General features: G+C 34.7%; 3 protein-coding genes and 1 non-coding gene across 4 annotated transcripts; 1 reads left to right on the top strand and 3 right to left on the bottom strand.

Annotated features, from left to right (window-relative positions):
• Window positions 1–7,432: 7,432 nt before the first annotated feature.
• LOC142534053 (F-box protein At3g07870-like) lies at window positions 7,433–8,863 on the bottom strand. Its single transcript, XM_075640961.1, has one exon. The coding sequence runs from the start codon at window positions 8,765–8,767 to the stop codon at window positions 7,631–7,633; it is 1,137 nt and encodes a 378-aa protein (XP_075497076.1). The 5' UTR covers window positions 8,768–8,863; the 3' UTR covers window positions 7,433–7,630.
• Window positions 8,864–9,938: 1,075 nt separating this feature from the next.
• On the bottom strand, window positions 9,939–11,345 carry LOC142534055 (F-box protein At3g07870-like). Its single transcript, XM_075640963.1, has one exon. It carries the CDS (start codon window positions 11,302–11,304, stop codon window positions 10,096–10,098), a length of 1,209 nt encoding a protein of 402 aa, XP_075497078.1. The 5' UTR covers window positions 11,305–11,345; the 3' UTR covers window positions 9,939–10,095.
• Window positions 11,346–12,162: 817 nt separating this feature from the next.
• On the bottom strand, window positions 12,163–15,000 carry LOC142534049 (G-type lectin S-receptor-like serine/threonine-protein kinase At1g34300). The gene has a single exon (XM_075640953.1). The coding sequence runs from the start codon at window positions 14,774–14,776 to the stop codon at window positions 12,305–12,307; it is 2,472 nt and encodes an 823-aa protein (XP_075497068.1). The 5' UTR covers window positions 14,777–15,000; the 3' UTR covers window positions 12,163–12,304.
• A 304-nt stretch (window positions 15,001–15,304) lies between these two features.
• Window positions 15,305–15,377, top strand: TRNAR-UCU (transfer RNA arginine (anticodon UCU)). Its single transcript has one exon. It is a non-coding gene; the product is annotated as a tRNA-Arg (tRNA).
• The last annotated feature ends 670 nt before the right edge of the window (window positions 15,378–16,047 follow it).

The following is a 16,047-nucleotide window of genomic DNA, read 5'->3' as shown; positions in this document are numbered from 1 at the left end:
TTGATTTATCCATATTAAAACGTTTAAGGATCTTTTCTGTATAATTTGTTTGATGAACAAATATTCCACATTCTTTTTGTTCAATTTGTAAACTCAGACAATACTTGGTTTTTCCAAGATCCTTCATTTCAAATTCTTCCTTCAAGTATGACACAACTTCTTGAATTTCCTTATTCGTTCCAATGATGTTTAAATCATCAACATATACAGCAATAATTACGCATCCGGATGTTGTTTTCTTAATAAAAACACAAGGGCATATTGAATTATTTACATATCCCTTTTTCATCAAGTGATCACTTAGCCGATTATACCACATTCGACCGGATTGTTTTAAACCATATAATGATCTTTGTAATTTCACAGAATAACATTCTCTGGGTTTTGTGTCACGCCCCGAGACCGGGGTTAGTCGACACCGGCGTTATTCAACAATCACATAATTGCTAAACAACAAGCCTCGTAGTACAGTATAAATCAAAACCAGTTTATATCATAAATACCATCAAAATGAAGTCGTCCTTACAATAGTAACTCTGAAAAAGATAAAAATCTGCGGAAGCGTTTATAATTGAATTAAAACTCACAAGAACATATTCTTAATTAAAATTCTTAGTGCGTCCACTATCAGCCCCAAAACTGGCGTCCGGTTATTATTTCTCTTTTTCTTCTTCTGATTTATCTGGGGAGGGTAGAGAAAGCGATGAGTAATATGGTCGTCACTCAGTAAGTGGGGGCCGTTCGAGCACAACATAAAAATATTTACACAATTTTCGACACATAAACATACCATACTTTTCATAACATATCATCATATTCATATCATACCAGCACTGCGATTCTTCCATCTTCTATGGTTTACTGATATCAGTCCCTAATTTTTTATCCTCTAAGGGGGCGAGGCCATAAAACGGTTCTATCCCACCGTGAAGGGCCATATGTTGGGATTCCCACCCATTTTCACTGAACCCTCACGGTGCCAACACGTAAACGTACCTAAATCGCACAAAAAACGTAGAAACAGAATGATGGTGCTCAACCGAAACTTTCGAAAACGAAATAATCCATACGCAACATATTTTAAAACAAGCCCACTTACCTTAGACTGAAAGAAAACGTGAAGAACTCGAAAACATAGAAGAATCATGTTTCAAAAACGCAACATCACATCTACCGAAAAATCAGCCGCCTTGTAAAATTTCTTGCACCTTATTGAACCGTTGGATCGGGCTCAAACTTTTAAAGTACGTTCACAAGTACGTTAAATAAATTATGAACAGTGGAGATCGGATTTGGAAGTTTTTTTGACCTGCTTATGGACAAAAACCAAAGGTATGCTGAATTTCCGCATAAAATCTGAGCAGTTTTCTTGCGAAGGCTATAAACAAAAAACTAACCGTTGGATTTGGCTGAAATTTGGATATGTTGTTCAAAACATATGAAGTCATATTCTGAACAGTGGAGATCGGATTCTGAGCATCCGAGCGAGATAAAAAAATTTCTGAACTTCGAAAGAATTTTGATGTCTCGTGCAGAATTTTGGAGAACAAAAATTTCGAAAATTCTTGGGAGCACTTGAGAGAGCAAATTTCGAAAATTTCTTGCTAGAATGAGGGGTTAAATTTTTGAAGGCTTAGGGGGTATTTATAGGTGCTAGGTGAGAATCCTACCATAAACCGATTGATTTTCCTTCCAAAATTTTGAGATGTCCCTTTCATAAATTTCGAGATGCTCCTTCCATAACTATTGATATGCTTTCTTGTTGGGAAAAGGTGCATTGTATGCAATATACTCTTCTAAATAGGTTGAAATCCTTCCTAAATTTCGAAAATAATACATGATTTGTACTAAAATTTTGAATTTCATGTATTTATTGGCTTGAAATTTCCAATACCATGTATTATTTAATATTTTCAAATTTATTATAATTAAAAAATAAATTTTTATACATGTCTATATTTAATTAATTACATGCCCAAAAATTTGGGTTCTCACATTTTGAACTTTGTACTTCAGGCATCTTAAATCCTTCAGTGATTTTCATATATATATTACTATCAAGTGATCCATATAAGTAAGCTGTAACAACATCCATAAGACGCATTTCTAAATTTTCAGATACCGCTAAGCTAATCAAATACCGAAACGTAATTGCATCCATCACGGGAGAATACGTTTCTTCATAATCAATTACAGACCTTTGAGAAAAACCTTGTGCAACAAGTCGAGCTTTATATCTTACTATTTCATTTTTCTCATTTCGCTTTCGAATAAAAACACATTTGTATCCAACAGGTGTTACACCTTCAGGTGTAAGGACTATAGATCCAAAAAAATTACGTTTATTTAGCGAATCCAATTCAACCTGGATGGCTTCTTTCCATTTTATCCAATCCTGCCGATTTTTACATTCATCAAAAGATTTTGGTTCATGATCTTCATTATCATTTATGATGTCGATTGCCACATTATAAGAAAATATATCATCAATTTCTTCTATATCTTTTCGATTCCATATTTTTCCAGTATTAATGTGATTGATAGATATTTCACGATTCTCGTCAGTTTGTGTTTCTGACAGAACATTTTCATCATCATGTGTTTCTTCAGGAACATCCTTCTCTATTTTGTGATTATCATGTGTTTCTTCAGGAACATCATTTTCTCTTTTGTGATCATCGTGTTTCTCTATGAATTTTTTTTTTCGAGGATTTTTATCCTTGGAACCGACTGGCCTTCCACGCTTCAGGCGTTTAATGACATCATGAGTATCTTCAATTTGTTTCTTCGGAATTTCAGTTCGAGCAGGGGCATTTGCAGCATGTATATATGATTTAGTTACCCCTTTTGTGTTTGCAAATTCATCTGGTATCTGATTTGCTATTCTTTGCAAGTGCACAATTTGCTGTACATCTTTTTCACATTCTTTTGTTCTTGAATCCAGATGTAACAATGATGATACATACCATGTAATTTCCTTTTCAGTATGTTTCTGTTCTTCCCCTAACATTGGGAAGATTTCCTCATTAAAATGACAATCAGCAAAACGTGCTGTGAACACGTCGCCTGTCTGAGGTTCAAGATATCGAATGATTGATGGACTATCATAATCGATATAAATTCCAACCTTTCTTTGAGCTCCCATTTTCTTTCGTTGCGGTGGTGCAATAGGCACATACACCATACATCCAAAAATTATCAGATGAGAAATGTCTGGTTCTTTACCAAATGCAAGCTACAATGGGGAGTATTTGTGATATGCACTTGATCTGATACGAATTAATGAAGCAACATGTAAAATTGCATGTCCCCATATAGAAATAGGGAGCTTTGTTTTCATAATCATTGGTCTAGCAATCATTTGCAGACGTTTAATCAATGATTCAGCCAATCCATTCTGTGTATGTACATGAGCAAAATGATGCTCAACAATGATTCTCATAGACATACAATAATCATTGAAAGTATGGGAAGTAAATTCACCAGCATTATCAAGTCTAATTTTCTTGATTGTATAATCGGAAAATTTATTACTCAATTTTATTATTTGAGCAAGTAATCTTGCAAATGCAACATTTCGAGTTGACAATAAACATACATGTGACCATCTCCTGGAGGCATCAATCAATATCATAAAGTATCTAAATGATCCACATGGTGTATGAATTGGTCCACAAATATCACCCTAAATACGTTCAAGAAACATTGGTGATTCAGTTTGGATTTTGGCTGGTGATGGTCTTATAATAAGTTTTCCAAAAGAACATGCTTTACATTGAAACTTATTATTCTGAAAGATCTTCTAGTCTTTCAGCGGAGGACCATGTGTATTTTCTATAATTCTCTGCATCATTGTTGAACCAAGATGTCTTAATCGATCATGCCAATTGGTTAATATTGAAGAATTATCAATTACCATGTTTGATTCAATGGGACATATATGTGTATAATGCAATCCGGTAGGAAGCATTGGTAGTTTTTCAATCACATATTTCTTTCCTGATTTATATGTGGTAAGACATATATATTTCTCATTCCCTTCATTTATTGTTTGAGTATCATACCCATGAGAATATATATCATTAAAACTCAACAGATTTCTTTTCGATTGTGGTGAATATAAAGCATCATTGATAAAAAAATTTGTACCATTAGGTAACAAAAATTATGTTTTACCACATCCTTTAATCAAGTCTACAGGACCTAATATTGTATTCACTGTTGTTTTTGTTGGTTTTAGTTCCAAGAAATATCTCTTATATCGGAGGATAGTGTGCGTTGTACCACTATTGGGTATGCAAACTTCAGCTTTGCTCATAGCATTTTTCATATTTGAACTTCAAAAAAAATATATGCAATGAAATAAAATTACCGGCAATACATATTTAAATATTACACATATCATAATTATACAATAAGACATTATTATATGAATACATGAAAAATAAATTATTGTACATTTATATTCTACCACTATATTGTTCATTTTCAGAGAAATCATTGAGAAAATCTGCAGCATCAATATTTTTCATTTTTATCCCACCAACGTATTGATCATTTCTAGAGAAATCATTCAAAAAATCAGCAGCATCAAAATGAGTTGCATCACTCAAACGGTCACTGCGTTTAGTGAAGTTGGTCTCTTTTTCTTTCCCCTTTATAGATTCTTTATAGAGCTTGCAAAGGTGCTCGGGGGCTCGACAAATACGAGACCAATGTCCTGGAGTGCCGCATCTGAAATAAGAACTTTCAAATCTTTTCGAGTGATTTTCATTAACACTCATGTTCTCATGATGACTTTTTTGTGGGTGGTTCGTGACGTCCTTTTGAGATGAGTTATAAAAATAACTATCTCTATTGTTTTCAAAACCACGGCCTCGACCACGACCACGACCAATTCCACGTCCACGTCCACGTCCACGTCCACGACCACGACCTCGACCAAAACCTTGTCTTTGAATTTGATTTTGAAGCTCGTTGTTCTTTTCCGCCACAAGAAGACATGCGATGAGTTCAGAATATCTCGCAAATCCACGCACTATATATTGTTGCTGTAAAGTTATATTTGATGCGTGAAACGTGGAAATTTTTTTTCAAGCATTTCCGATTCTGTAACCTCATGTCCACAAAATTTTAGCTGCGAGATTATTCAATACATCGTTGAATTATAATCACCGACTTTCTTAAAATCTTGGAATCTTAACATATTCCATTCATCACGGGCGGTCGGAAGTATAACTTCCCTTATATGTTCAAATCTTTCTTTTAATCCTTTCCACAGAGCCAAGTGATCTTTTTTGATGAGATATTCACATTTTAAACCTTCATCGAGATGTCGACGCAAAAATATTATAGCTTTTGCTTTTTCTTGTGATGAAGATATACCATTTTCTTTAATGGTCTTGCTTAGACCCAATGACTCAAGATGCATTTCTACATCGAGAATCCATGACATATAATTTTTTCCCGTGATGTCGAGCGCAACAAATTCGAGCTTTGTCAGATTTGACATGATGGTACTAAAAAAAATTACGATACATTTTATTAGTTAATGAATATTGCAATACAAAGTAATGGATAAACAACAAGTACAAGCATTCGTAAAAATAAAGAAAAATACGAGGAGGATATTCTCCAATAAATACAAAACTCGTGAGTATGATAACAAAAATAATTAAAAATAACCTTGAGAAAGCCATCTTCTTTTTTCTTCGAAAGTTTGATGAAGAATAATTTTTAGAGAAGAAGAGAAAGTTCGAGTGATTGAATGTGTTTGTGAGATCATATTTATAGGGCAAAAACTAGCCGTTTTGTTACCGTTTATGACCGTTGGTGTACAAAAAATAAATGTATGTATTTGTACAATTTTGTGGTAATAATATGATGTATATAATATTAGTCATGTTTAAATAATTACGTATATCATATCACATTATTATAATGAGGTGTCATAAGTTATTTTGTTTAAAAACCTTATAGGCTTTTATACTTGTCGTATCCCTTACCGGGAGTGTGGGATGTCGTCTTAACATCCTCCCAGGATTTATAACAAGTTTTTGAAAAAAATTATTTTTATTATTTCTAATTTTTATTATATAATAACATTATATTATATATACAATAAATAAATAACAGTAAAATAAATATTATTATTTTTGTTACCTTTTTCTTCTGTTTGGAGCTTGGAAAAGTAAGGAGGACTTTTAGTGCTTCGTGCTGATAACGTGTTGTGAAAAAGTAAAAATTTATGGTAAAAAGTAAAAGTCTCAAACTCTCAAAATTTACCAAACAACACACTTTATAATATTTTTCTCTCTATTCAATTGTAAATTTCTTCACAAATGGTGAGCCTATTTATAGAATTTCTTTACAAATAATCTAAAAAATAAATTCATCATTACATATATCATCACACACTAATTTTCAATATTCAACACCTAATTTTCAACATTCAAATATTCAATATACACATTTTAAATATTAATTTTTAACAAAAATAAGTCATAAAGTGATAATTAATTTATATAACCTTAAAGACATTATAATGAATTTTATTTGTAAAAGTGTAGGTCTCTTGTGCGACGGTCTCTCGAATCTTTATTTGTGAGACGGGTCAATCATACCGATATTCACAATAAAAAGTAATACTCTTATCATAAAAAGTAATATTTTTTAATGGATGACCTAGATAAGATATCTGTTTCACAAAATACGACCCGTGAGACCGTCTCACACAAATTTTTGCTTTTGTTACGTTGAAATATATCTCTGAAATTCTGATATTTATTTTTGATACATTTACATTTAATCGCGATCTTCTTAATTATGTTAAAATTTAAAGCTGATTTATTATCTTACACATTTAGATCTTCGGGTCTTATTCTTTTATTTACCAAAAATTCAATTATAATTTCCTTATTTTATCTATCTTATCTTTTGGTCATTTCATAATTAGTTTGTATAATTTTGTAACATTCATTAAATTGATCAAAATAGTAAATAAAAATGTATCAATTATTTGTTAATTAAATATATACTTTATCAAGTCATATATTCATTCCATAATATCATTGTAGTGTATTAATCGTCTCTGTTACGAGAGTAATTGAAACATAATGATTGAATTATTGTACAGTTTAAAAGATCGAAGTTGCACAGTTACTTCTAGTCATAACTTTTGTTAAAACGACATATGTTTGATCCTATAATTAATATTAGAACTAATGAATGCAATTATAAGAAGTAATATTGTCAGAGAATGCAATAATTGTTTATGCTAAAAGAACCCGCAAATTTACTGAAGTATTATAATTTATATCACCTCTCTTAATTAATAAAACCTAGATTATCCTAACGTTGTTAATTTATAAATATTATACCGAATGCTGCAATTTGTAAATCGATTATTTTAAATTTAAATATACTAAAGGCACTCAAATTCTATTAAATAATTCAAAATGAATCAAATAACACTCAACCACAAGCAAGCAAGCCGCGAACCATCCGCTCGACCCCCAAGATCATTCCGAGGAATTCTGGTACGAATGATTCTTGTTATACTTAAATTCCATCATCTGATTACGGTGAATGAAATTTTACAAGATTAAATCTCAATTCACACAATTTAGAATCAAAATGTCCCGACATTCTCCCCACAAAAACTCCTGAGAGAAACAAAACTTGAGGTATGAAGCATCGCCTCTGTCCAACCAGTGTAATGAACCATTTCAAACGCATCAACTTTTCGAGTGGATTTAGACTCGTTGCAGTAAAAAAACAGCTCGAAGTTTTCCCACAATATCAATATGTCACCATCTTTAAAAGCTTTAATGGGATACATGATTTCAGAAGTTGTCTGAAACATTATAGGGATCACATATTGCCGCGACCAAGATTCTTCAACTTGGTATTCCTTCATCGTCCATATAACTATCGCATCCCACGAAATATTCTGACATAAACATAAGCAGTCCTGTAGAACGGACAGGCTTCTGGAATCCGGGAAATGATTTGGATACGAAGGAAGTGATGAAAAGGGTTTGAAAATTTCGGTTTCTAGATCAAAACAAGAAACAAAATGCTCGCAATTGGAATCTTGTACCAGCCAATGTAGATTTCCATTCAGGAAAACTCCCTTGGAACCGTAAAGACTTTGAAATGGACCGACTGGCGCGACGCTCCTCCACGACCCTGTTCCTATGGTGTAAACCAGGCACTCACCAGATTTCATCGGAAAATTGGAACAGGGCCACATAACATCTTGGTAATTATTCCAAACAACCTTGTACTGCCCACTTATTGAGCTTAACCCGAATCCAAAATCCCAGTTGTAAACATCTTCATCAATGAATTTAGCCTGGGGAAGAGTGATATACTCACGTGTGATTGGATTGCATATGTAAAGACAGTGCTGGGTACTAAGGTCGCACAAGAAAAGAAAACCATTAACGGAACCTCCAATGAATATTCTTGAATCAGGTGAGGTAATGAACGATCTGGGATCGAATTTCTTGACCAGATTATAGTGAAGATCGTGGTTTTGAAGCTCCAAAACATCCTCGAATTCGAATATTTTGCATATATATTCATCCTCTTCAGATTGATAGATAACTAGGCCGGGATTCGATAAAGAAAGATGGCATTTGGCAAACTCGGGAGCAGAGAGGATTTCAAGCCATTGCTTGCAGACGCGTTTGCAGCTTACAATGTCTCGAATCGGAAGTCTTGAAAGAATACGTAAGATGATTTCTGATGGAAGATTATTCATCAAGAATTAATTGGTGGCTTCTGTATCTATTCCGGGTATGTACGTATCTTGTGTAGAGCTGGAGAATTTTTATGCTCTGTATCCAGATGAGATGGATTTAGGAGGATGATTCAATATATTTATAGTTGAAATTATATTAATTTTTTAGGGAAAAATTATAAAAGAAAATAAAAAATTCACAATTTCATTCGAGATGTGATATATATTAGTCCTTACCGATTCATAATAACTAGTAGTGTTGATTCTTGACTATACTTTTCTGTGCTTAGTTTGACTTTGAAATAATCAACAAGTTTTTTTTTTTGGAACAAATCATCAAAGTTAATTTGATTTTTGGAATATGTTGACGTTGTATGGGTAATTGATCTGCAGTCGAGGCAATTCCCAGAATGTAGGGTTGAATCAATCATAACTCGTCTCTTCTCGAAGTAAGAGAATTTATCATAATCTTTATAAAAACATTGATTCCCCCTATCCACTCGTGTAAAAAGATAATAAAAATGTTGGAGTCGTTGAACGTTTGATTGATTGTCAGAAGTTCGATTTTTTTATCAATATTTTTTCAGACGAATTTGTCGTACAAAATTTGCACGATCGTGGTTTGCAAATTATTGTGTTAGTTGGGTTTACTTATTGCGCATCAAATGACAATAGTTGTGAATTTCATCGTCACGAAAAAGAACAAAAAAGATAATAATAGTGTAGCATTCGATATCATCGATCCATTTTTTAAATTAGCTTGGAGAATATGAAAAAAGGAGTGGTTGATTGCAGTTTGGGGAAGGTGGAAAGAAAGAAAGAAACAAGTCGAGTAAAAAGTCAAAAAGATTCGTCAAGCTCAAGCCAGCATTTGTGCACCATATAGAAATTATTTTGTATATGTCAATCGTTTTTTTACAAAAATAGATAACCTAAGTTGCTGTATAAGTATATTGTAAGTTTTTATAAAAAATTTTAAACTTTCATTTTCAAACATAGTGGGACAAGGATACCACACGAATCCGCCGGGTTTTTGTGCTGGGCTGTCCCAAAAATAAGGCGCGGCAGGTCCGGTTCGGATCCAAATTTTTTTTAGCCGTAGATTGGGCTATTCCTTCAATCTTGGCCATATGTGGAGGTGGTGTAGGTATATCATATATCTATAGCATCGCACTTGTATTACATAATTATCCCCTTCAAACAAGAATATCTCATTAATTTTTCTGAGTTACATAACGAATAAAGGAAATTTAAAGAAACGGCTTTCAATTCTTAGATCGCATATATAATCATATATCTATAGCATCACACTTCTATTAAACTGCCAGAAGCACTTAATTTATCTTAATTTATATGGATCGGAGTCTAGAGGTTCCTAAGAAAGATATTACATTTTCACCATGGAAATTCTTGAGTGAGAAAAAGCTCAAACAGTGAGGAATAGCTTCGATCCAACTTTGTTCCTTCTGAATCGTTATGTCAAGATCTCGACAAGTTTTGGTCTTACTGTTGAAATAGAACAGGTTGTAATTGTTCCAACTTAGCAATATGTCACCATTTTTAAAAGCTTTGATAAGTTCAACTGAGTCATAATATGTGCAAGGAAAGTCTTCTACTTCAGCAATAACAAGTATTTCAGTCCAAGATTTCTCCACCCCATATTCGTTCATCACCCATATAGCAGTGATCTCATCATCTTCGGATCTGATGTCAACAAAACACAAGCAATCATCCAAAATTCCCAAGGTTCCAACAACTGGTGGAACTGGTGGTGTTGGAAACGGAGGAAAGGGCTGGAACGACTCAGATTCAAGATCGAAACAATAAATTAATTTGTCTCCAGAGCCGCAATAATCTTGTACAGACCCATGAAGATTTCCATTCAGGAACAAACTACGGGAAAGATCATAATGTCCGAACGGCGGGCCTGGCTGAACGTGTCTCCATGACCTTGTTCCAAGTGTGTATACTAAACACTCATGATTTTGAATACTCGAGCATGGCCCTGCTTGGGGATTTGAATGCCGATGAACATTCCTAACTACCTTGTATTGGCCTGTAATCTTGCTTACACCGAATCCATACTCAGAAGTGTCAGGATATTCGACAATACAAGCTTCAATCCTTGGAAAAGCAATATACTCATGTGTGATGGGATTGCATACGTATAGAGCGTCGTACAATTTGTTTCTACATTCCCTTAGGCAAAGCAAACCATTGACCGAACCCACAAGTAGTAAATTGACTTCAGGTAAGCCCATAGACAAATTGGGATCAAATTTCATCACTGGACTTGAGTGAAGATTGTTGTGTTGAAGCTCGATTCCGTCTTCAATTTCGAATATCTGGCATAAGTTTCCTTTTGTACCAGATTGAAGGATTACTAGGCCAGGGGTTGAAAAAGGAAGATGGGATGCGGCAAACTCAGGAGTGGAGAGTAGGTTGAGTAATTGCTTGCAAACGCATTTGCAGCTTAGGATGGTTTGGACAGGAAGCCTCGAGAGAATATTGATCATGATTTCTGATGGTAGATTAAGAAAGAATGGACTTCTAAACATCTTCTGTTTTGATGTTTGTATGCAGAATCCTTCGCTGGATTACATATAAGTTTTATGGATATAAGAAATCCTACACCGTAATTCTTTAAAAAATAAATATATTAAAAACTGGACAAGTATTCTCGCTTGTGTTACGTGGAAGTTTCCTCGTCTCTTCCTTTATATATTTACGATAGAGTACATGACAGGCAACCATTTGTATATGCCTTCTCGGGGAAGGAAGATTTACGATGGAACAAGTACTCATCCTTAATCTTCAATATTTATTGAGTAAATTTTCGTGCTAAAACAATAGTTTGTAAGATATGCTAGACAACTGAACCATGTTGGACAAATATCATACAAGTTTATCAAAAAAAATATTGATAACGAAAATCGAACTCTTAATTAATTTTAGTTAAAAATTGTTTATTCCACCAGTTCGGATACGTAGAGGACAAGTTTGCTGTCACATTTGATTTCAAGGTTGGTGATCCTACTTTAATAATCAATGACTAATTCAAGTATATATAGGACCACTTGGTTGTTCGATAAAAATGATATTTTTTTCCATCTACACAACAGGTAATAAAATAAAAATAATGCTAAAGATACGTCCATGTATCTTTATATAAATATTTACAATTGCGAGAATTTTGACTAAATAATTTTTTCTTTCTTTTTTAAATTTGTATAAAATAATAAATTGACATAAATTGATTTTTTGTGATGCTTGAATTCATCCAAAGAAATCAATCAATAATAGTCATACATTTACATATTTTTTTAGTATATTTTCATAATTAATTTTGATTCGCCGTGAAATTTAAACCACTTTACGCAAATAATAGTAATAAAGAAAGTTATTGAGAAAAAATATATTTTAGTAACATATTAATTTTAATATTTTAAAAAACATTTATTTCTAACTCTTACATGCAATTTTTGTTGCTTAATCAACCCCTTTAACCAAGAACTCGAAAAAAAAAATAGTTTTTATCCGTCAAAAGTGTAGATTGGGCTACTCCTTCAATCTAACCCGTTCTGCAAGAAGAATGGAGGTGTCCTCTTCAGTTTTCCCCGCGGGAGACATGCATGAACTTGGAGTCGTAGATTGGGCTAATCCTTCAATCTTGGCCATAGGTGGAGGTGGAGTATGTATTTGAGCAATCCCTTCAAGAACTTGCACAATTCCCCCCATCCTAGGCCTAAGCGACGGTTGCTCTTGGATGCACCAGTAGCTTACTTGAATGGCTCGCATTACCTGTTCCATGTCTACCTCGGATCCCACAAGCCTTTTGTCAAGAATTCCTCCCAGGCCACCCTTCTCAAAACACTCTTCATAAGCCCATAAAGAGAACTTCTTGCCGTTAGTTTCCGAGGAGACTTCGAAATTGCGCCTTCCACTTACAATCTCCAACAGCACCATCCCGTAACTATAGACATCAGCTTTCGCGGTTATTGGAAGATTCGCGAGCCATTCAGGTGCTAAGTATCCTCGAGTCCCCCTCACGTTGGATAGGCTCCGGTGCCTATGTTTGTCCTGGGTCAAGAGTTTTGCAAGCCCGAAATCCGAGACTCTGCAATTGTAGTCCTCACCCAAGAGTATGTTCTCGGGCTTTATGTCACCATGAAGAATGCAGTCCCGGCATTCCTCGTGGAGATAGGCGATCCCTTTTGCCATTCCTAAGGCAATGTTGTATCTAGTTTGCCAGTCGAGAACTTTTTTCTCGGATAATCCATTGTCTGAACTATATAGAAAGCTGTCGAGAGAACCATTCTTCAAGAACTCATACACCAGTAATCTGTGCCGCCCTTCGGAGCAGTACCCTATCAACCTCACCAGATTTAAGTGGTGAGTACTACTAATAGTTGCCACCTCCATTTTGAATTGTTTCTCTCCCTGGCCAATTCCCTCCAGTTGTTTTACTGCAACGACTATTTTATTAGAGAGGACGCCTCTATAAACCGACCCGAACCCTCCTTCACCGAGCTTTTCCTTGAAGCCCTTCGTTGCCTGTAAGAGCTGCTTGTATGTGAATCGAATGGGAACTCCAGAGGCATACTCAGAAGGAGAATACTGAGAAAGTAAGCTTTCGTATCCCGGTTTCGACCTGTAATGGAGCAGTAAACCACATACTAAAATGACCATGGCCAAACTTCCACCTAAAGCCACGACAACGATCTTCAATGAATCAGATTTCTTGTCGACTTCTCTTAAACGAAGCGGAGGATTTGGCAATGCAGGATCACAGACCTTCACGTATGATGTACTAGTCAGAGCCGGAGACTGATACCCACTGACAAATCTTGATTTTTTCATATAACAAACTCCAGTGCCATCTGCGAAGGAAGTGGACGCTATACAAATAGAATCAGAAAGACAGTTAGACCAGCAAGCTCCCATATTCGCTGTAAAGAAATCAGGTTCATATTCAGGAGGGTATGTCAAGAAAACAGAATTATTCAAAGTCACCATTGTTCTATCTGGACAATCTTGGATGTCCTCTTTATACTTGCAACCTTTCCTACTGTCCTTGGGATCAATTAGCTCAAAATTCTGTGACGGACATCGACAAACGGGGGCGAAATTAAGCTCATCATAAGTGCAAATCCCCATATTTCCACAATAACCAAAAACCCGACACTGGTCACTAACCGCAGTCCATCTCACAATTTTGTTTCCACTTCCACTACTCAAAGAAGAACTATAAATCCTCAAATTCCCATCACTATCCAACTTCACAAACCTCAGAGTACCATCACGGATCTCACCATAATCATTGTCACGAGCTATAAGACGCGGATTACTCGGAAACAGTGGATCGAAAAGCTGAAAAATACCTTCTGGTTGCATGCCTATGCTTGGTGATTTCACGGTATAGTTACTAGGTGCGTCCATGGGTGAAGAGCTATAATAATACACAGTGTCATTCCATCGGAGGGTTATGTTTCCCGAGCGCAATAGGCGAAAAGAGTATAACCCAGACCGTAGAACATGATTAACAGTGAAATTCTGTCCAGTAAGAATTGTATCGGTGGGATTATCAAAGGTGGTCCACATTGGAATGTCACCATTCTTGAGCACAAAATTACCAGAATCACCAAGAGAAGCCACAGTTATTCCGAGCCCAGATGTATTGGACCGCCACACTATGGAACCACCCGTCGAGCTGGTGAGAAGCTGGAGGTCTCCGGATGGTAGGAAGCGCAGGGTGGCGGATGAATCAACCGCGCCACCAGGATCACCGCCGGCTTTCCAAACTGGGATCCCGTTGTAGGTGATGGCAGCAAAATAGATGTTCTCAGATTCTTGAATGAAAGACAACATGAAAGTCTTGTTCGGAGATGTCCATGATCGATCAGGAGCTGAGGCATATAAGCTCAAACCCGGAGATACATCTTGTCCTAAACAGGAGCCACCTGCGCAAATGATGCAAAGGATCAGAAATTTCATGTACGATGATTGGAAATTCATTTTCTTGTTTTCCATTTCTTAATTTTCTCTTAGACTGAAAACAGACGGATGACAACGAAAGTAAACACGTTATATATCCGCACTAGATATTTTTCTTGAAGCCAGTACAAAAAGGTCCTCCAATTAATCGCCAGCAATAATAGGACAAATTTTTTCCGTGGAAAAATGAAAACTTTAAAGTGGGTTGTTCCCGTTGTCTCTTCGATTTTTCTTTGTTGATTTTTCTTGCTCAACCGATGCTTACGAAAACCATAAATCACGTTCAGCGTATAAACCATGTATCCGTTCAAACTAGTTCGAGAAGAAGTGGACGACAACGACCAAATGGGAATCTCTTTTTTTTTTTTACATTAAAATGTAAAAACAACTCAAATATTGACACCATCAGAAACCAATATGGTTTCAATACTAAAAATTATATTATTATATACAAAAAAGTTCTAAAATTATTTCAATTATGGATCAAGTCAGTGAAGAAAAAGGGGAAAATTGATTTGTATATAAAAGGATAATTATATAAAGTTTACACCAATGAGCAAGCAAGCGCCCATGGCCTAATGGATAAGGCGTCTGACTTCTAATCAGGCGATTGTGGGTTCGAGTCCCACTGGGCGTGAATATTTTTGTTCTAATGGGCGGAGAAATCATATATTTGCAGCTTTTAGCTGGACCCGTGGCCCAATGTGTTTCAACCATGGCCCTACTATTTATCCACTCGAACGATCCTCTTCCGATTCCCTTAAATTCACCGATCCATTGCCCACTCTTTATTTATTGTCAACATTGGTTATTAAATAAAAATCATAATTAAGTAATTAATATACGCAAATTTATCCTTATAATATCAATATCCATAATACAACAAATAATTTTGGAAATATAGCTTTTCTATTTTTTTAAATCTACGATTAAGATATTTTTTTAAAATAATAATTATTTTGATATGAATTGCAAAAATAAATTTCACAATATTTATCATATTTACACCAATCGGTTTTTACAAAAATATCATTCATTTAGACAAATAATATTTTTCATATGATTTACTCATAACTACATTATTTAATCCTCTTTAAAAATTCAAAAATTCACATATTATCTCTATAAATTACATATTTAAATATAATTGCAAAATCATTATCCAAATAAATAATTAAAAATTATAATAAAATTTCATGCATCAACTCGATCTATCAATGATTTATATACATAATAACTATTATTTTATACACGTGTCGTGGGTGTGTCGTTCGCGGGTTATTGTTGTTGTAGTTGTATGGGTTCTA

The sequence above is a fragment of the Primulina tabacum genome, unplaced genomic scaffold (genome assembly GCF_025594145.1).
Source record: "Primulina tabacum isolate GXHZ01 unplaced genomic scaffold, ASM2559414v2 Contig104, whole genome shotgun sequence".
NCBI lineage: Eukaryota > Viridiplantae > Streptophyta > Magnoliopsida > Lamiales > Gesneriaceae > Primulina > Primulina tabacum.
This window is presented reverse-complemented; position numbering and strand designations above follow the sequence as displayed.

Bases quoted from the DNA above. Each gene is read 5' to 3' on its own strand.
- LOC142534049 (XM_075640953.1), bottom strand. From the start codon at position 14,776: ATGGAAAACAAGAAAATGAATTTCCAATCATCGTACATGAAATTTCTG.
- LOC142534053 (XM_075640961.1), bottom strand. From the start codon at position 8,767: ATGAATAATCTTCCATCAGAAATCATCTTACGTATTCTTTCAAGACTT.
- LOC142534055 (XM_075640963.1), bottom strand. From the start codon at position 11,304: ATGTTTAGAAGTCCATTCTTTCTTAATCTACCATCAGAAATCATGATC.